The sequence below is a fragment of the Salmo trutta genome, chromosome 22, assembly GCF_901001165.1.
Source record: "Salmo trutta chromosome 22, fSalTru1.1, whole genome shotgun sequence".
In the NCBI taxonomy this organism is placed as follows: Eukaryota; Metazoa; Chordata; class Actinopteri; order Salmoniformes; family Salmonidae; genus Salmo; species Salmo trutta.
Window position 1 is genome coordinate 6688216 of NC_042978.1, and position 21694 is coordinate 6709909.

The window sequence follows — 21694 nt, forward strand, 5'->3', positions numbered from 1 at the left end:
TGGACCGCTAGCACACAGTAGCCCAATGAAGCATAGATGCATACTCTAGATTAAGTACAAATGCTGCAGCAAATACAAATACTATACACGGCAAGGGCACTTGGTGGTGAAAAGATTGAGTACGTGAACTCCTTTTTAGCGTAGCCCTCAAACTACATTGTAAGGAGAACAACGAACACTTGCCATTTAAGTAAATCATCACTGTTAAAACAAAACATCTCCCCCAAAAAGCTTTCAGTGAATGTAAAAACTGCCATATTTGACCATTTATGAAGACACACACTTTATTTCCAACAGCTACAGGTTTTCTTCCGACAGAGACAAAATATACTTCTGGTCATATGCACAAGAGAAAGCAAGGAAACGAAACAATGGATGTGCACAAAAGGTAGTGACCAAAAGGTTACAGGTCATCTCATTGGAAGTCCTCAGAGCACACGGTTTCCTGTCCTCAAAGTGTGACCTTAAAAACCCTTACCACACTTCAGAGATGAGTGGCTGGGTGTACCCAAAGGGCTAACGCCTAACTAAGATTCATCCTTCTGTACCATCCCGTAAGTCATCCGGTCAGGCTTCTCTGAGGTGAGAATCTGACTCAATTGACAATTTCCATGAAGAGAGACTGGGCATAATGAGAAGGGGATGAGCAGGTCAGGAAATCAGCAGACAAGTGCAGAAAGATGGGGATGAAGACGTGTGACATCCCCTTCCTCTGATTTCACCGTGACAATAACTAATTAAATGTAGAGGGGGGGGGGGGGGGGGGGGGGGGGGGGGCGACAAATCTCCGGTCTAAAAACGTAATTTATCATTCCGGCGGTGTGTGTGTGTGTGTGCGTACCACCTGATTTCGACGACTTGTGGAAAGACAGTGTAGTTAAACACAAAGATGAGGCGTTCCCCGATGCAAGCGTGGGGTTGGAGCATGTATTTGTGTGCATTGTGCCATCAGAAAGTAGTCACACCCCTTGAATCTTTCCACATTTTGTTGTGTTGCAGCTTGAAATGATTAAATTTAGATTTTGTGTCACTGATCTACACACAATACCCCATAATGTCAAAGTGGAATTATGTTTTTAGAAATGTTTACAAATTAATAAAAAATGAAAAGCTGTCTTGAGTCAGTAAGTATTCAACCCCTTTGTTATGGCAAGCCTAATAAAATTCATGAGTAAAAATGTGCTTAACAAGTCACACAATAAGTGGCATGGACTCTGTGTGCAATAATAGTGTTTAACATGATTTTTAAATGACTACCTCATCTTTGTTCCCCACACATACAATTATCTGTAAGGTCCCTCAGTCGAGCAGTGGATTTCAAGCACAGATTCAAACACAAAGACCAGGGAGGTTTTCCAATGCCTCGTAAAGAAGACATTGAATATCCCTTTGAGCATGGTGAAGTTATTAATTACACTTAGGATGGTGTATCAATACACCCATTCACTACAAAGATACAGGAACACTTCCTAACTCAGTTGCCAGAGTGGAAGGAAACCGCTCAGGGATTTCATCATGGGGCCAATGGTGACTTTAAAACAGTTACAGAGTTTAATAGCTGTGATAGGAGATAACTGAGGATGGATCAACAACATTTTAGTTACTCCACAAAATTAACATAAATGACAGAGTGAAAAGAAGGAAGCCTGTACAGAATAAAAATATTCCAAAATATGCACTGAAGTAATATTCCAAAAAATTTGGCAAAGAAATTCACTTTTTGTCCTGAATACAAAGCATTATGTTTGGGGCAAATCCAACACAACACATCACTGAGACTAGGGAGTTATTTGGGACAAAAATAAATGGAATAGAGCAAAGCACAGGCAACATCCTAGAGGAAAACTTGGTTCAGACTGCTTTCCAACACACACTGGGAGACAAATTCACCTTTTAGGCAGGTAATTCAACAATTACCTAAAACACAAGGCAAAATGGCAAGACTTGAAAATGTCTGTCTAGCTATGATCATCAACCACCTTGACAGAGCTTGAAGAATTTTTAAAAGAACAATGTGCAAATATTGAACAATCCAGGTGTGCAAAGTTCTTAGAGACTTACCCAGAAAGACTCACAGCTGTAATTGCTGCCAAAGGATGTATTGACTTAGGGGGTTAAATACTTATCTAATCAAGATATATTAGTGTTTTATTTTCCATACATTTTTTTTAATGTTTGAATTTTTCTTCCACTTTGACAACACCAGAGTATTTTGTGTAGATCGTTGACAAAAAAACTTTGTAACACAACAAAATGTGGAAAAAGTCGAGGGGTGTGAATACTTTCTGTATGTGTCTGTCTGTGTGTGTAAGTGTGTGGATGCATAAGTGAACAGGGCACGGTATTCTCCTGCAGGCCTGGTAGAGGAAGTCAGCCTCTGACCAGAGGGCTTGGCAGGAAGTGAGATGATGAGAGCCGAGACCTCTGGGAGTTGGATTTGGAGATGTGCGAAAGTGGCCCTCGGAGAGAGAGAGCGAAAGCACAGAAAGAAAGGAACCAGAAAATGCAGACAGATGACAGGGGACAGACAAATATGAAAAGAAGGAAAAATGTGGGAAAGAACGGAGACAGAGATAGGAAGAGAGCGAGAGAGAGGTTAATAGCTGTAGGAGGCACAAAATGAGGAAAAGAAAAGAGAGAGAGATAACTAATAGCTATAGACGGGGAGGAGTGGGTTTGGAGGGGGAGATGACAGATATCAACTAAGTTGTGCTTCATTAGCCAGGCGAGTCTGGAGACAGACCCGGAGTACAAACCTAAAGATAAGGACGAGAGGGCGCCAGAGCAGCACGAACACACGCATATACACACGCCTAGACTATAGTCTGGTTTAGCATCTGACATATCATCTAAAACATATTTCATGCTAACCCAAGGCAGCGGCCACTGTGCAGGCATGGGCTTGGTGACATATGCTCCTTTGGGTTGAACTGGAGGGCCCTCCAAGTGTAGTAGAGTACGCTCGTTTGAACAATGGCCACTATTAGCTAATGGGGATGTTCAAAAATGTTCCCCGCCCAGCTTAATTGCGCTAAAATGTCTGTTTAAATTAACATCTCACCGAGTGAAGAGATAATGACATTGAATTCAATGGAACGACAGTAATAGGCAAAAGGAGAAGAGGATTCACTTAATAATATGTAGAATGTGTGTGTGTGTGTGTGTGATAGAGAGAGCCACCGTAATAAGGTTTTTCATTATTCTTTAAGGAGCGGTGGAGGAGGAGGAGAGTAGAGATGCGGAGGAGGGAATGAACTGGAAGGAAAGCAGACACAAATACGACCAAAGGCCATCATGCTCATTTTCTCTGCTATTACAGGGCCGGTGGTGAGGGTACGAGCCCTACATCCGAGAGTGTGTGATAAAGGAGAGGGGTTCAAGCAACTGGAACCTGTGTGTGTGTGTGTGTGTGTGTGTGTGTGTGTGTGTGTGTGTGTGTGTGTGTTGGGAGTCCAATGATATTTCGCTCTGTCCTCCAATGTACAAATAGGGTGGGGGTTACAAGTATAGGCTGCCTGCACCAAATCTCGAGTTCACCATGCAGCACAGGAGATTAGGTCCTTTGAAATGTGAGCCTTTTGATGGACTGAAGATTGGCGACAGAAGACTGATGACTGATAGACGAGGAGAGGGGGAGCGAGAGATGAATAGAGGAAACAAGGGAGCAAGGAGAAAAGACAAGGACGGGGGAATGTGCGACAAGGTCACAGGGTGTAGACAGACAACAAGGCCAGACAGAAGCCATGGGGAAATGTCAGCCAAGGCTTTAGACGGAGAAGCCCGGAGAAAATGAGAGCAGGATCAAGTGCTCTTGTCTTTTAACGGAGAGGGCTTTTCCAGCCAAGATGATGAACAACAACAACACTTGAAGACAGTGATGGTAGAAGGACAGAAAAGTGGACTAAAAGTACAGGACGAGGTTTTGAGAAAGACCCTATAATACAAAAAAACTATCTCTAATCTTTATAATTTTAGAGATACAAGGTGTTATGGTTATTGTGAATGGTTGGTTTGTAGTAGTATGTATGGGTAGATGGAGAAACACAAATTAAAGCACAAAACACAGCATTGGTCTACATTCAAAACCTTTCAAAATATAGTTTCATTGAGCTGATGGGTCTGAAAGTCTGAAATCCACTATGATTTTTAGTGATACATGAGCCATTCACATTTTTTTTCACATGATAATTGTGTGAGGTCACTTGGGTGTATGCATGAACATGTTTGTGTGTGCATAAGCTGGTGAGAGTATGGATGTCTTTATGTTCCATGTGTATGTCAATGTGTGAGGGGTGTTTGATTGTTTGTGTACGAGGGTGTGCATTTCCTAAAAAAAGTATGTATGCATGTACATGTGTTGGGGTGAGTGGTGGGTGTTTGCATTCACTACTGTTCAAAAGTTTGGGGTCACTTAGAAATGTCCTTGTTTTTGAAAGTAAAGCACATGTTTCGTCCGTTAAAATAACATAAAATCGAACAGAAATACAGGGTAGACATTGTTAATGTTGTAAATGACTATTGTAGCTGGAAACGGCAGATTTTTTATGGAATATCTACATAGGCCCATTATCAACAACCATCTCACCTGTGTTCCAATGGCACGTTGTGCTAGCTAATCCAAGTGTATAATCTTAAAAGGCGTATTGATCATTAGAAAACCCTTTTGTAATTATGTTAGCACAGCTGAAAAAGGTTGTTCTGATTAAAGAAGCAATAAAACTTGCCTTCTTTAGACTAATTGTGTATCTGGAGCATCAGCATTTGTGGGTTCGATTACAGGTTCAAAATGGCCAGAAACAAAGAACTTTCTTCTGAAACTCGTCAGTCTATTCTTGTTCTGAGAAATGAAGGCTATTTCATGCGAGAAATTGCCAAGAAACTGAAGATATCGTACAGCACTGTGTACTACTCCCTTCACAGAACAGCACAAACTGGCTCTAACCAGAATAGAAAGAGGATTGGGAGGCCCCGGTGCACAACTGAGCAAGAGGACAAGTATATTAGAGTGTCTAGTTTGAGAAACAGACGCCTCACAAGTCCTCAACTGGCAGCTTCATTAAATAGTACCCATCAAAGCACCAGTCTCAACATCAACAGTGAAGAGGCGACTCCGGGATGCTGGCCTTCTAGGCAGAGTTGCAAAGAAAAAGCAATATCTCAGACTGGCCAATAAAAACAAAAGATTTAGATGAGCAAAAGAACACAGACACTGGACAGAGGAAGATTGGAAAAAAGTGTAATGAAAAGACGAATCTAAGTTTGAGGTGTTCGGATCACAAAGAAGAACACTCGTGAGACGCAGAAAAAATGAAAAGATGCTGGAGGAGTGCTTGACGCCATCTGTCAAGCCTGGTGGAGGCAATGTGATGGTCTGGGGGTGCTTTGGTGGTGATAAAGTGGGAGATTTGTTCAGGGTAATAGGGATCTTGAAGAAGGAAGGCTATCACTCCATTTTGCAACCCTGTGGACGGCGCTTAATAAAACAAGGACATTTCTAAGTGACCCCAAACTTTTGAACAGTAGTGTATGCAAACACCCACCACTCACCCCAACACATGTACATGCATACATACTTTTTTTAGGAAATGCACACCCTCGTACAATTTCCTCCTACAACAGGACAATGACCCAAAGCACAGCTTCAAACTATGCAAGAACTATTTAGGGAAGAAGCAGTCAACTGGTATTCTGTCTATAATGGAGTGGTCAGCACAGTCACCGGATCTCAACCCTATTGAGCTGTTGTGGGAGCAGCTTGACCGTTTGGTATATAAGAAGTGCCCATCAAGCCAATCCAACTTGTGGGAGGAGCATCAGGAAGCATGGGGTGAAATCTCTTCAGATTACCTCAACAAGTTGACAACAAGGCTGTAACTGCTGCAAATGGAGGATTCTTTGACAAAAGCAAAGTTTGAAGGACACAATTATTATTTCAATTAAAAATCATTATTTATAACCTTGTCAACGTCTTGACTATATTTCCTATTCATTTTGCAACTCATTTCATGTATGTTCTCATGGAAAACGTGGACATTTCTAAGTGAGCCCAAACTTTTGAACGGTAGTGTACATGTGTGCGCATTCACTTATAAGTCCCTACAATGCTGCTAAATTGGTCTGTGTTCGTATGTGTCCCGTCTCCACACCGTACCTGGGGTTTGGAAGTTGATGCGTCTCATTTCCACGGGGTCTGTGGGATGGTGGGGTGTGATCTCTGCGTTGTTCAGCAGACATTTTGTTCTGGGCTCCGACTCCTTTCGTTTACGGCTTTGAAGGGGGAAAGGAAAACACAGACGCACACCGTCAAGACCCAACCAAACAAAATGTCCACCCTCCACACAAAAAAGCTCACTGTGCTGCTACAACAACTTTAGTGCTGAATGTCGAGATAACCCTCCACGAAACAAGTTCCAGAGTAATATCTAGTGAGCCAGCTTCTCTTTCCCTGACATTTTTTCACCCCGACTAATTAAAAACATATTTTATGCTGAGACAGGTCATTTTCTTGCCGAAAAAACACACAGCAATAAAGTACGGCTAAGCCTTACCTGTCAGGTTTGCTGCTTCCGGAGAAAGCAATTCAAATAAATATATAAAGAGGGGAAAAACACAACACAAGGAGAGAGAGGGGGGAGAAGAGAGAAATCAATAGAGAGCATTTTAAAATTCACAGGGGCAGCCGCCTCGCAGTGCTAGCTAGATAAAGCTCATCAGCATTTGGAGGAGCCGGTCTGGGTCGTGTGTGTGTGTGTTACCTTGAGTGCGTGTGTGGGTATGTGTGTGTGTGTGTGTGTGTGTGTGTGTTTATGACTGTGTGTGTGTGTCTTGGTGAGGGGGGGGGGTGGGGGTGTCAGGACCAAGGGCAGGTAGAAACACTAGCCACCAGGGAGAGAGAGGGAATGCAGGAGAGAGAGGAGAGAGAGAGAGAGAGAGAGAGATCCAAGGAGAGATGTTACTCTCCCTAACCACCAGCATGCAGAGGTACAAGCCAAGGTCAGACTAATTGTCAGGGAGCATCTGAAAGTTAGGCCCTGTTTCTCCTACTCAAACTTTGGCCTGCTTATTCTACATACATGACTGCACACAGTTCTAGTATACTACTGGGGCTTGTGGTCTCTTAGACAGTGTGTTGCCTACAACTGTTAAAACGGAATCCGACACAGTACTTTAACTGCTTGCTTGTAAATACTTTCGATTTCAGTTACTTTGAGGTTAAAACAAGGCTTTAGACATCTCCCCTTCAAGTGAAGATATCATCCTTAATATGTTTCTGGTTTCAATTAACACAGAGCATTAGCTCTTTCCCTAAACCTTCTGCGTCTTCTTATCCCCGCAGTCCCTCCTTTTTTGTCCCCTCCTTCGCAACCTTCCCTTCATTCACAATTCTCATACTGAAATTCTCGTACATTTTGTTAGATTTTGAAAGTCACCCCCCCCACACAACCCCCCCCCCCCCAACATACAGAACAAACACCATCCCTCAGAATCCCCTGTAGCCTACACCCCCCCCCCCCAGAGTCTCCTACAACGTAACTCACTTCTTGTAGAGGAGGATGGCGATGACGATGCAGATGATGAAGACCACGGCCAGCACGGGCCCCACCACCCAGATGAGGCCATCTCCACCCGTCTCGATGGGCAGAGGATCCACTTCCATCTCTGGGGTCACCACTGGATCCGTGTATGGGCTGGCCGCAAACATTTTCTACACAGAGCGAGAGAGAGAGAGAGATAGACACAGGGCTCAATACAATTAACAGGAAACAAATAGACAGTCATAAAATATAGACAAGGGCTCAATGGAATTAAACTGAGAAGTAGTGTAGCTATAAATAACATGAATATCTTTCATTAACTCATTCAAACATCTGGTATGACCAGTTAGTTATCTCTATACTGTGTATGGATATTGTATATGGATATGTGTGTGTGTGTATGTATGTATGAGTGTGCAAGCGTATATGTGTCTGAGTGTGCATGTGCACGTGCACGTGTATCCACATGCGCCTCTCATCTCCATCTCTAGTCCTCACCCCGGTCGTGGTGTTGAGCTCGGCCAGCAGGAAGAAGACGTACTCCTGCCCGGGCTCCAGAGGTTTGTTCTCACAGCTGCTGTGGCGGTGCTCTGTGCCCAGGGTGAACGAGGTGGGGAGCTGCTTGAAGCAGGCTGTGATGTAAGGCTTCTTGCCGTCCGCCTGGCTCAGCTGGCGCCTGGTGCGACGTTTCGGGGTGATGTCCCTCAGCAGCTGGAGGGGACAGGGAGAGAGGGGTGAGGTGAAGGAGGTATGGAAGGGGGCTGAGGAGGTGTGAGATGTCTAAGGGACTTTATCTTGGTTAGTTTGTCCGTCTGAATGTCTATCTGTCAAATGTAGCTGTCTATCCATCTCTCTACATATTAATTGCTTCATCTCTATTTGAAAAAGTTGACTGAGAATGTTCATGCATGCTCTCTTAAAACGTTAAAAAGGGAAAGAGTTGGCAGACCCACTGTATCCATCGAAAGTACCGTCTGCCTCTGTCTGTCTGTCTGTCTGTCTGTCTGTCTGTCTGTCTGTCTGTCTGTCTGTCTGTCTGTCTGTCTGTCTGTCTGTCTGTCTGTCTGTCTCTTTTCCTCCACCTACCTGTCTACTCATGAGTTTATCATTCCTATTGCTCCATCCATCCATCTATCTGATCAGTCAGTGTGCGAAGAGGAGAACATACCTGATCAATGGAGTTTGTGTAAAAATCTAAATGTCCACTGAAAACTTCCTAAATAGGGTTTTGCAGGTTGATTCCCTCCGCACACTCAGGCCCCAAAGTCAATAGGGTGCTTGTTGGCATGGTGCCCTGACAGACCAGGCCACTCCATTCCTTTACAACAGAAAATGAAGGAGTCCTCCGAAAGAGGTGGAATATTGGTAATCCCAAATCAGCTCACCGCTGATCCAAAGCCGCGGGAAGATCCCAACCTCCAACATCTTCCCGCGGCCCATTCGCTGATCACAGCTCAAGATCACCCCTAACAACCGAGGAAGGCTGGGAGCAGGGAGGTAATTCCCTTCTCTCCAGGCAGGATGGATGGAGGGAGAGAGGGACCACACCTGGGGAAAACGACAGTACCTCTCCGACGCTGCTATTAACATCTCCATGGCATATGGCAAACTTAGCCAGAAGCACATGCGAGGGCGCAATATGACATTTTATAGAAATGTTGTGCCTTTTGAGTACGTCACCAAAAAAAAAAAAATGCAGTTTTATTCAGATATGGTACATATGGTTCAAGTTTCTAGTGATAAAAAGAAGTTGAGTCACCTGGGAGGAGCACTGTGGTTGAAACACAAGTCCATTGTGGACTTTGAGCAACGCTGGAATGTGTGTAATTCCTCGGTTCTTACCTCTTCCAAGTCCATCTCGTCTGGGTTCTTGTGATGTCGGGCTGTTCCCGAGCCCTTCTTTAGTGGTACCACCACCACATAGAAATTCCTGCGAGGCACACAGACATCAGTACCATCGACATACAACACCTTCAGAGAGCCATAACACTAACTTACACTACAGAGACGAAGGGACTAGGTTGGGTTTAGCCTGAAAGTGTGTGTGCATGTATGTATGTATGTATGTATGTATGTATGTATGTATGTATGTATGTATGTATGTATGTATGTATGTATGTATGTATGTATGTATGTATGTATGTATGTATGTATGTATGTATGTATGTATGTATGTATGTATGTATGTATGCATGCATGTATGTATGTATGTATGTATGTATGTATGTATGCATGCATGCATGTATGTATGTGAGAGAGCGAGAGAGAGAGATAGAGAAAGAGAGAGAGAGTGATAGAGATAGAGATCGAGATAGATAGTAAGTCAGAGGAAAAGGAATGTGAGAGGGAGAGGATAATGGAACACCGGAGTGAGAGTGGAAATGAGAGAGCAAGACAGAAGGTTGGCAACGGCGAGGGCAAGAAAGCAAGGTGTAATGTGTGCTATGTGGAAGAGTGTGGGAGTTTGAGGGAGTGAAAAAAAGAGAGGACAGCAAGCAAGAGGGACGAACCGTCAAAAGAGCGAAAAGAAGAAAGCGAGATAGAAAGGAGGATGAACCAGCAAAAGAATGAACGATGAAAGAAAGAACCACGTCAGGCAAACCCATGAACCCATATACCGAAACCTAGGTGTCAATTTCTCTCACTTGATGTCCTTGCTTTCCACCGGGGTGAAGCCCATGGTCAGAATGTTGTCCGGCTCCGAGTAGAGGTCCAGCTTGGGCTTCTTGACCAGGATGGGCGGTGCAGTCCTAGCGACCACGCGGTGGCGAGGTCCACCCTCTGTGTTCTCCTGACACGTGACCCGGAACTCATAGGTGGTGTTGGGCCGCAGGCTGGTGACCAGCGCCTTGGTCAGCCGGGCGTCCACGTCCATCTTCTGGCGGTTGTACTCAATCTGGACAGGGGGCAGATGGACAGATGGACAAACGGAGACACATTAAAAAAAGGCACATTAGGGAAGTCTCAGCTCCGGGGTAAAACTGCTGGGTAAAAGCATGGACAATGTAAAACTAGTTTGTAGGAGATATTCTTTGGGAATAGTGTGTTCCAAGATGGCATGAGTATGCCTGGCTGTCTATAGACTTCTCTCTGTAAGGGTTGATTAACTCTATAATTTGGTCTATTCAAGATTGCATCGTTTGAACTGTGACTTAAATCAAAATTGCAGTCAGTGGCATAATTAGTCACAAATGAATTCATAGAGTCCTGTAGATGTGTGTGTCGATTTGTCTGTCTGTCTATCGTTCGCTCACCGTGCACCGGAATGGGAACCGTCTCTCGGCAAACTTCCACGTTAGCAACACCGTTGTCTTGGTGACCCACTTCACTGTGAAGTTCTTCGGGACATCTGTCGTGAGAGAGAAGAGAAAAATAAAGAAAAACGAACAAAACAAAAACAGAGGGGTTGTGTTTAGTTTGGAGAGCTGGGGAAGGAGGAAAGGAGAGAGTGAGAGAGTGTGAAAGAGAAAAAAAGGAAGCGTAAGTTATTTTCCCAGCTGGGGTCCTCTGGGTTGGAGTAGTGAGCGGGCGGTGAGCTGTGCTGTGATAGGCTGTGAAGGGGGCAACGCTATTGGTTAGACACACAGCACGGGAGACTCATGGACAAGTACGGACCCATGGAGCACGGACGTGCCCGCTGGCTGGCCACCCGGGCAGTGCCAACCCCTCTCTGACCACCACATCTTTCTACTAGTAACTATCCCACTTTGCCCGCTCCCATCCCATTGAAAACCAGGAGTCGTTCACCCTTGTGGTTCTGGCGCCAACCATCTCTGCACTCTGAGCATGAGTTGGCACTGCCCACGATGTGCTGCCTGGCGGGCACAAAGACAGACCCAAACACAGCATGCCGACAGTCGTTAGCAGTGCATCGGGGGGATGCCATGCCACAAACCTTACCATAGTGGGAGGGGGGGGGGGGGACAGAATAGGAGAGGGGGACTCAAAACAAACTGAAAACCAACAGAAATAAGGAACCAAAGTCTTGCACTTGCTAACGGAAATGGACTAAAACGAACTCTTGACTGAAACACTGAGTTCCTACCTTTGTTTAGTTTCTTTGCAAATTGTGTGTGTGTGTGTGAGGCTGCATTAGCTGTGTGGCTGCAAAGGGTTGAAAGGAGACTGCAAGGTGTCTGACCAACCGGCACTTACCTTGGAACGCCGCGTCTCCTCCCCTTTTTCAAACTGACTGACTGTAACTTACTGACTGGTTTTACCTTTGGGTTAGTGAAGTGAGTGTCCCCCGCAAACTTTTTTAGGTTCTAGGATTTTTTTGTCGTGGAGAAGAAGTGAAGGTGGTTGGGGGGGGAAGTTGGTTTCATTTTTGTGTTGTTGCTTGTTGTTTTCAATTTTGTGTTTTTTCCCCCGGGTTGGGAGAGAAACAGGCAAGCCATACCTGTCTCAAACGCCACAGTCCGATACTGGATCGGCGGGCTGTAGGGCCCTGGACCTACACTCGTGTGCGCGCGTATTTTCACGTCGTACGCCGAGTTGGGTTTTAGGCTGTTGAGCACGTAGCTGGACTGGATGGCGGGCAGGCTGAGTTCCCGGGGTGCGCCCCCCACGCCCGTCTCCTGGTACGCCAGTGTGTACTCCGTGATGTCCCCGTTGCGCTCTGCCAGCACCGGGGGCGACCATGCCAATTCTACCGAGCAGCAGGTCACGTTGGAGCTCTCGCTGATTTGGGGGTACCCTTGGGGTGTTTGTTCAGGCACATGCAGTTCGGCCGTAGCCTCCTCCCCGAAGCCCCCTCGGCTCTTAGCCTGGACTTTGAAGAGGTAGGTTGCACCGCGATGGACGCTGGCCACTGTGTACTGCCTCTCCTGGGGGGTGAACTCCAGAGTAGCCAGGGGGGACACGTCCTTACGGCCAAACTGAAGCCTGTAACCCTGCAGCTCCATGCCAGGAATCATAACGTCGGGTGCATCCCAGCGCACCACGGCCGACGTCTCCGAATCGTGAGCCACTGACAGATAGGGCGGCCCAGGCACTGTTGAGGAAAGCAAACAAACAAAACTTTTATCCATTTATATTTTACTCTAGGAGGTCAAACAAGATTTGTTTTGAAGAGCGAGAACGGTGTGTGGCTTGTACATCTAGGTACGTCAATAACAAATAATAGACTGTGCTGTAACATTGTGGACAAGATTAAGGCTGCTCGGGAGGACAATGGTGTATGTTTGGTATGAGATAAACTCGTTTTCTTCATTAACGAATGGAATGTGCCTTTTAGTGGGGCAAAAAAACATTTTCTTTCGGCAGATGAAAGGTTATGCAAGAACAGAATCAGTAGAAACAGACCACTAAATCCGTTTTGTCTGCGACTACTTTACACTTTCAACGACATACTGTTGGGCCAGTAGACCTACAGTCCATTTGAACTCAGTCAATTCCGATAATTACATGAAATTCAACTGCAGCTTCAAAGGCCCGCTCAACAGAAACAATGAGCCATTTCTCCTATTCACGAATTGATATTCAATTCATTTCAGCATTGACGAGTAGAAGCGCGTACAAATGGGAATTGGAACTCAAAGTGACTGTGATGTAGCCTTGTCCCAGATCTGTTTGTGCTTGGCCAACTCCATTGTCATTGTCAAGCCTTGGCAGAAACAGACTGGCACCCAGGCTAACTGTGACGTGACTCTCTTACAAAAAAGTATTCTCAAAGTTTTAGTGCGAAAGATAAGAGATAATCAACTCTAGATATGAGGCTTTAGACTGGATGAGCTATAGACTGGATGATGCAGTAGTCTAGACGTTCTACTTCAGTGACCCAGATTCGGGGTTGTGGATGGCTCTCCTCTCTGTGTAACTCTCCGTTAGTTAGTGGTCCCATCAGTGTGACAGAGCCAGTGTCAACACAGAGGCTTTGTCTCAGAAGTGAGCGGCGCTTAGTGAGAGATGAGTGCTGTGAAATTGCACTCCAGTCCCGTCTTAGCACAGCGGTCCCACACCAGACTAGTCATCCAATGTTGTCTATGAAAATACATGAGGCAAAAGATGTGATCTTTCACTTGATACACCTGACTCCCAAAAACGCTACCAAAATGCTATCCCCGAAATACTACTACGCAGGCTCAATCATAAACACACACACACAGGCTCCAACACAACACACTCATTAGGTGCAAAAGTTCAATTTGTGTACATGTGTGTTAGGCTACTCTGCAATGCAAGTACTTCTGCCATTTACGTGCGTACATGCTTATGTGTGTGTGGGTTGTGTATGCACTGTGCCTCGTGATTTAGCCCAGCTCAGCGGACAGTTCCTGCCCGTACATCATCCCTGCTGCACACAGGGCAATTTGGCCTCTCGCCCAGGCCAGGGCCCAATCTGGAGAAGCCAAACATTTGTCTGGAGCCATGGCTCCCTCCCTCTCCCTGGCTGGAACAATATCTACCTCAATGCTATGTGTGTGTGTGTGTTTCAGTGTGTGTGTGTTGGTTTCTGCCGACACATTTACTGTATGTGTGCACTCTTGTACACCCGCTCTTAGGCACTGTGTAGCACGCACACAGGCTCCCGTACCAATTGACAACTCACATCTACCCCACTTCCCCATATACCCATCCACTTTGTTCCTTCTTGTTAATGGGCCTGTTCTGGGCAGGGGCAAATTGAGTTGGAACAGTAATGGAAATGCAGCAGCCTCCAAACAGCGGCGAGATGAATACGTCTATTACTCCCCGCTAACAAACTATAACTTCAGCCCTGCAACCAGCCTGTCTTGTTTAAACTTGACTCCCCTCACATTCACTGCTTAGTAAGCCCCAATGAGAAGATCCGAGATAATTGGCCTGAGGTGTGTGTGTGTGTGTGTTTACAGGGTAGGCTAGGGACTACTGTAAATGAAGAGGAAAGGGTAGTTGGGGTTAACTGAGAAAGCAGGTTGGTGCTAAGGGAAAACTGGAGGATGGAGGGAGGAAGAGGAGGAGGGGGTGAGAACGAGTCCTCATGATGAAGGCGACATGGGACTGGGAGCAATCTGCCGCAAAGGGGGGACAACGAGGGAGGAGTGGGGGGGGATGCGGACACCTCCCCCTCTCCTTCCTTCCATCCCTCTTTCTCCTTCCATCACTCCATTCCTCTCCACTTGGCCTCCCTCAATCCCTCCCAGTGGAGCTAGAGGCACGTTTCCCATCAGGGCTGGCTATAATGGCCGCTGTTGACACACAGTCGTCTTGATTGAGTAGTGGATTGGGTTTCCTACTCATTTTCTCTCCTCTCGCACAAGCACACGCGCACACACACACACACACACACACAGTAGTAAAACACACATGGGCGTACACACACACACAAAGACAACACACTCTCTCTATTGCTCTGCAATCCCCCCTAAAGAGAAGTAACATGTGTGTCTGTGTATAAGAGCGTGTGGGTACGTGTGTGCATGTGCCAAGTGAAAGTAAAAAAATGGCAGCATTCTTACATGCTGACCAGACCGCCTGCGAGCGCGCATGTTGATTTTGTCCACCCACACCAGACGCGGTCAGGACACGCAGGTTGAAATATCAAAATGAACTCTAAACCAGCTATATTAATTTGGTGACAATTAAACATTTATGCTAATTTAGCTAGCTAGCTTGCTGTTGCTAGTTAATTTGTCCTGGGATATAAACATTGGGTTGTTATTTTACCTGAAATGTACAAGGTCCTCTACTCCGACAATTAATCCACAGATAAGTTTGAACCTCCTTCAGGCTTCTTCTTCTTCTTCTTTGGACTTTATATGGCGGTTGCCAACCAACTTTATGGTGCATTACCACTACAAACTGGACTGGAGTGTGGACCTCAGTTCATCTTTCAATCACCCACGTGGGTATATGCTCCTAAAAACCAATGAGGAGATGGGAGAGGCGGGACTTGCAGCGCATCAAGCGTCACAAATAGAACCAAGTTCTATTTTAGCGGCTGGCTACGCAGACACTCATTGACATGCGCAAGCAGTGTTGGTGCAATAATTGAATAACATGTACGTGTACAGTTATTTTCCAACGCTCGTGGCGTGTGGTCAGCATGTTAGTGGTTAACCTGCAACTTCTAGAGAGATATATCAGGGGTCGTGGGCCCTTCTCACTCTACTGTACACTGGCTAAGGCACTCCAAAAGTGCTCCGCTGCATTTTTGCATCCAATTGATATCAGGCGTCGAAGGTGGCACGAGCTGACCAGCGTTAGAGGGCAAACATAATTGAAAATGCTTCCCCACATATACTTAATTTAGCTGTGGTGATGAAAAATCGCCTTGGCCACGCTTGGAGATTCAGCTATTTTGACAGCAAAGGTCTTCTGTAATACCTTCTGTAAACTCTGCCATCTTAATTTTCCTCTCTTCTTTTTTCACTATGCTTGACACTGACCCCAAAAATGTAAAGTCTCCGCTCAAACAATGCTGACATTTCACCAACGTTCATTTAAGAACCCATTAGGCTACCAGAATGCACACCACTAAGTGGGTGGGTCAGTGGCCCACCAGAGACAGTTGACAAGAATCATTACATTCATTTAACATCTATTTTAAGTCAGAAAAGACAGAAGAAATCAAGATAGTTGAAGGAAAGCCATAAATATGAGGTGCTACAAGCTTAGGTTTGGTGCAATCACCACACGTTGTGCTAAGTAGCCAATTAGGAGAAGGAATAGCCAGGCGGTCTGTGAGGGCTAGTGGCATCCAGACGGTTTCTTCCCAGTGTATTCCGGGGCCTGTCCAGGCATCCCGGGATTAAAATAAACTCCCCGCTCGGCTCAGCGTTATAGCGCCAACATGCAATCTGCTCACCTCACGGGAGAATGGAGATGGGATGGGAGGATGAAGAGGAGGAGGGGGAAGATGGAGGGATGAAGACTAATGAGAAATTCTGACTATTAAGAGTGGGAGGAGAAATGGCCTTTGGTGGCCTGGAATGTTAATGGACTTAATGGAACAGAGTAATGTCCTTCTGTATACAGTATATTATTTTAAAGTGTAGTACAGTATGGATATATTTTAGTATTCTTTATTTTACTGTTATGAATAGTTAGGGACAGTTCAAAATGTGTGTGGGGGGTCCAAAATAGGGGAGGGTTGTCTAACTTGTCTAACTTTGCTTTGAGGAGTGTTGTGTGTGTTTTTTTAAATTGGGTACAGGGGAGGGTACGGCGTTTTTTCCCCCTGGTTTACATTCACTCGTTTGCAGGTTTTACTATATAATTTGTTTAAACCTAGCCAAATGTCCTCATCTGCTTGCTTACGCTATACTGTAAACACCCAAAAGACTCTGGCAAATGCGCTAGTCCAGTGTCACTTTGATTATGCCTGCACATCATGGTTCACCAGCAGCCCCAAACATCTAAAGAATAAGCTACCAGCCAAAACAAGCTTGTAAGAATTGTACTTAACTCCCACCTCATACTCATCTGGAGGTTGAGCATTTTAAGCAGCTAGGCTGGCTATCTGTAGAAAAAAAGAGTAGTATTAATTCAACTTGGTATGGTCCAGATCATGGACTCAGCCCCCAGGTACAGTACCTATCCAACTATTTTTCATTTGTTAGAGATGTCCACCAGCATCAAATCAGAGACAGAGGCTCTAGAATTCACTGTTTTAAATATACGAGTCTATCTGGTACGGACACATTTTTTATATATCGGTGCTGTTGACTGGAACAAACTACCTGTCACGACTTACGCCGAAGTTGGTCCCTCTCCTTGTTCGGGCGGCGTTCGGTGGTCGACGTCACCGGCCTTCTAGCCATCGCCGATCCACTTTTCATTTTCCATTTGTTTTGTCTTTGTTTTACACACCTGGTTTCAATTCCACAATTACATGTTCATTATTTAACCCTCTGTTTTCCCCATGGTTTTTGTGCGTGATTGTTTTATGCATGTTCGGTCCGTTATTGTGGGCTCGGTATTACGACATGTTATTGGAATATTTGAGTAAAGTTACTTGTGTAACTCATCTCTGCTGTCCTGCGCCTGACTCCTCTACACCAGTTACACCCAGACCACTACACAACCACAGCAACTCAAAGCCATACTAAAAATAATGTAAAAAGCTGGCTAATGTGTACAGGATAAACTTTTTTTGGTCTGTATCTCTGTAATGTGTATCTACGTGATTGTATATGTATTCACCTGTTTGTAAAAAATTGGGCCCACAATGGAAATAAGTCCCGACTTTATTGTGCAATCCCGGTCACTTAAAAAAAATCTTTGTACTGTATATATATATATATATATATATATATATATATATATATATATATATATATATATATATATATATATATATATATATATATATATATGTATGTATGTATGTTTTTTTTTACTGACAAATAAAATCAATCAATCAAACCAAACTATGCAGTGGCCATTTGATGAATGGAACGAGACATCTGTTACAAAACACCAAAAAGTTTAATGACATTCAGAGATCAAGTGAAGCCTTCAATACTGGCTAGACCTACAAGGTAGGGAGGGATTGTATTTTCTGTTTGTCGAGATTGACATAGTCTATTTATTGTTGAAAACGCAAACCATGATATTGAAGAGCCCAAAGTCGGTATGCTTTGTATATTGATTGTGGTGCATTGGCACAGAAACCTGTTGGAGGAAAATTTGTTGCATATATTTTATATAATTATAAATAAGGCATTTAAATTACCCTTAGCTGATCATTGTCTGCAGCCGGCTCTGATCGTAGTGTAGGCCTAATGAAACAGGCAAGGAGAATGAGCTTGTACGCGGTAGTCGGTGACCCCTCAACCTTCTGGCCCGTAGCACTGTGTGTCATCAAATGTGCAGCAAAAGCATGCCGAAGTGGAAAAGTCGATATCCACGTTTATAAACACAGGGTCGCTACAGTTATTGTTACTTGTGGTCGTAAACATTGTTTTAAGTTTATTCTATGAGGGAGGAGGGTGTGCAATTTTCTTTATACAGTACAAGGGGTCATGCGAAAATATATTTTATGTGTGGGGGGGCGCATTTTTTTTCATGAGACCTTGAGTTGGACCAGCCCACCCCCACCCATACATTTCGAACTGTCCCTTGTTCTGAATAGCCAGGGACTGGAGTATTCTAAGCTCTGTTGTATGTAATTGCTGGCTTTTTTTTTGTTGCATTTCGCACAAAACCATTAATTTCAATTTGATGTACATGTCTGGCCCTTTCTTTCAAAGTAATTCAACTTACATCAACCATGAAGGCCTTAGAGCCCGAAGGCGATTTGAATAGACAAGGTGACGTCACACACCACCAACTTCTATAAATCTAGCTGTTATTACTTGGTTAATGAACACAAGGAAAGCAAAGTAATGTTTGCCCGGCTACCAAGACTCCTTGCTCTGCCACGCCCACAGACGTCAGTTTCTTCTCCGCAATGAGTCTGGGTCTGAGTACCTCCCCGACCCTTCAAAAAATGTGAACACATTCGGGCCGTCTGATTAGTCCAGAAACTGATGGGTTGGGCCAGAGCCGGAACACAACGTGGGTAAAGCGGGGTTTTGAAAAGTCGTCATTGGCTTTGATACTCTGATTGGTAAGAGACGATTCAATCGCTGATAACTTTGTTTTGTACAATGCCCCTCGTGCCCCTCCTCAACACAATTGACTTCAATGATGGCAGTCTTAGACTAAAGTATGTTGCTGAAAGACAGAGCAGCGGACTCCAACACCTACACACAAGTAGCTGGCTGTAACATGAAAAGTCATTGATCTTGACTTGATCGACCAACCCCTTTGAGTTGGATGAAATTATTCTATCCTTGATTTTCACAATGTTTGTATTGATGGAGTTTGAGGCATTATCGATTGAACCAAGAATTAAGAGTTTGACATAGTCCTACTTTCATCAACTTACCATTTCTTTATTTTGCTGTCATAAGAGTCTAGTTGCCCTTCTGAAAGATTAAAACCAGTCTTTCTTCCTGTGTGTGTGCACTCACTCTTTTCACATGCATTTGCATTACACACTTAACATGCACCAGTGTGTGTGTATATTTGTAAACCAGCGTTTCCCAAACTCTGTCATTTTTACATTTATATTTTAGTCATTTAGCAGACGCTCTTATCCAGAGCGACTTACAGTAGTGAATGCATACATTTCATACAATTTCATACATTTTTTTTTATTTTTTATTTTTTTACTGTGCTGGCCCCCCGTGGGAATCGAACCCACAACCCTGGTGTTGCAAACACCATGCTCTACCAACTGAGCTACAGGGAAGGCTGTCCTTGGGGCCTCAACGGGTGCACACTTTGGTTTTTGCCCTAACACCACACAGCTGTTTTAAATTATCAAAGCTTGATGATTAATTGATTATTTGAATCAGCTGTGTAGTGCTAGGGCAAAAACCAAAAACGCGCACCCCTTGGGGTCCCGAGGACCGAGTTTGGGAAACCCTGGTGTAAACATTTGCAAGGGCCCTCCCTCCCATCTGTGCCTTTGCTTTATCAAAGTACAAGGCAGGGGCTTAACTTGTCTGACAGCACAATGTCTCCCTGAAATGGGCCTGAGAAAACCATGCAAACCGTCTGGACCACGATTTGACTAAGCCCCATGGCCGAGCTGGTAGCTCCACTGTCACATGAAAGAGGAATAGGAAGCCTATTTTACCTCCTAAGGGGCTGAGGCTTCTCTTCTTTTCTTTTTGTTCTTCCTCACGCTAATTTATTTATTTGGGGCCGCGTAAGCCCTTTTTCCGCTCTTCAGTAATAAAAAGGGAAAGCGGGATGGCTTTGAGGGATGGATGGAGTGAGTGATCAGTCAGCGCGGAACGACAAGGGAGGGAGGAGAGCAGTGACAGTACCAAGGCCCTTTGCCACCCGTCACACTACCTGACACCTGCGATAGGCACACCTGTCAAGATCAGGACCTGTCATATGAGGCGTATGTGTGTTTGTGTGAGAGTGTGTGTGGGTGTGTGTCTGCTTTCGAGCGTGTGTATATTGAGTGTCTGAAGGCCGTGAAGCGGACTGGCGTGGATGCACACACAAAGGAGCCTCATATCTTAGCCCTGACGGCCCCATATTTGCTCAGAGGGCTTTCACGGCTCTCCAGTCTTGCAGGGTTAGGCCGTGTTCACAGTAGCTAAGCCTTCTGGGTTCTAAAGAGGCTTAAGTACCCTGGTTCAAATCAAATAGGATTGTCTCTGTCTTTCAAAATGTGTATTTTTCTTTCTCAATAAACCCACAACCGTTTCATCGAGAAATTTTTGAATGGTAATTTTCTTTCCAATATAGGGAAGGTAGATTAAAGCCTACAGGTGTAATGAATTATGACGCAGTACTAATGCATTGTAATATATGTCATGAGCAGGAAAAAGTACCCACTTGTCATACTTGAGTAAAAGTCAAGATACCTTAATAGAAAATGAAAGTGAAAGTCACCCAGTAAAATACTAGAGTAAAAGTAAAAAATTATTTGGTTTTCAGTATACTTAAGTATCAAAAGTAAATATAATTGCAAAAATATACTTAAGTATCAAAAGGTAAAGTAAAAGTATAAATTATTTCACATTCCTTATATTAAGCAAACCAGACGGCAAAATTGTGGTACTATATAGACTGATATTATAAACTGTATGAAAGACTGACCTGCTCCTTTGGTAACCACCAGTTTGGGTTTGCTGCGTGCTCCATCTCCCTTGGTGGTGTACGCAGCTACTGTGATGGAGTAGGTGGTGTCCGGCTGGAGCCCTCCGATGACCATTTCCTGTAGGAAACAGGAAGAAGACAAACAATATATCAGAACACTGGTGAAAACATATGACCATCACCAACTCCGCAGCCAACCATCTTCTCTTACTATTTTATCATGTTCTGCTGATTTTGACCTCTAAGATGGATAGAATGCTTTCTGTCCTCCATTTTGTTTGCAGGTTGAATCCTGCTAATCCTACTGCTTCCTAAACATCCTACTACTCTCCAAAGCTACAAGATGCATATGATAAGGAGGCAAAAGGATATACATTATCTGAGGCATTAGCCAAGTTACGCTCACAGTAAAAAACATTTATGCACCATGGCTGGCGCATGCAGTTTTCCTTCAGCCATTATTTTCTCTGGTGCTCTTGAGAGAGAGGAATCTTCGATCAATGCTGATGAATCTTTCAGTAGAGGGGCCTGGCTAGCTAAATGAATGCAGGATGTTTTCAGACTGGTCA

At 44.5% G+C, this 21694-nt stretch overlaps 1 protein-coding gene across 25 annotated transcripts in view; it reads right to left on the reverse strand.

Annotated features, from left to right (window-relative positions):
• LOC115157974 (receptor-type tyrosine-protein phosphatase S) overlaps positions 1-21694 on the reverse strand; it is a 280182-nt gene that overhangs the window by 49477 nt on the left and 209011 nt on the right. For 12 of the 25 annotated variants that reach the window (XM_029706364.1, XM_029706362.1, XM_029706379.1 and 9 more), the window contains 9 exons: positions 21126-21243; positions 11935-12528; positions 10790-10884; positions 10181-10431; positions 9378-9465; positions 8034-8246; positions 7539-7705; positions 6549-6563; positions 6152-6267 (listed from right to left, as the gene is read on the reverse strand). In XM_029706364.1, the coding sequence (XP_029562224.1) occupies positions 6152-6267; positions 6549-6563; positions 7539-7705; positions 8034-8246; positions 9378-9465; positions 10181-10431; positions 10790-10884; positions 11935-12528; positions 21126-21243 (1657 nt within the window). The remainder of the gene's footprint in view (positions 1-6151; positions 6268-6548; positions 6564-7538; positions 7706-8033; positions 8247-9377; positions 9466-10180; positions 10432-10789; positions 10885-11934; positions 12529-21125; positions 21244-21694) is intronic. The other 13 variants (XM_029706384.1, XM_029706377.1, XM_029706367.1 and 10 more) reach the window with 5 other exon arrangements.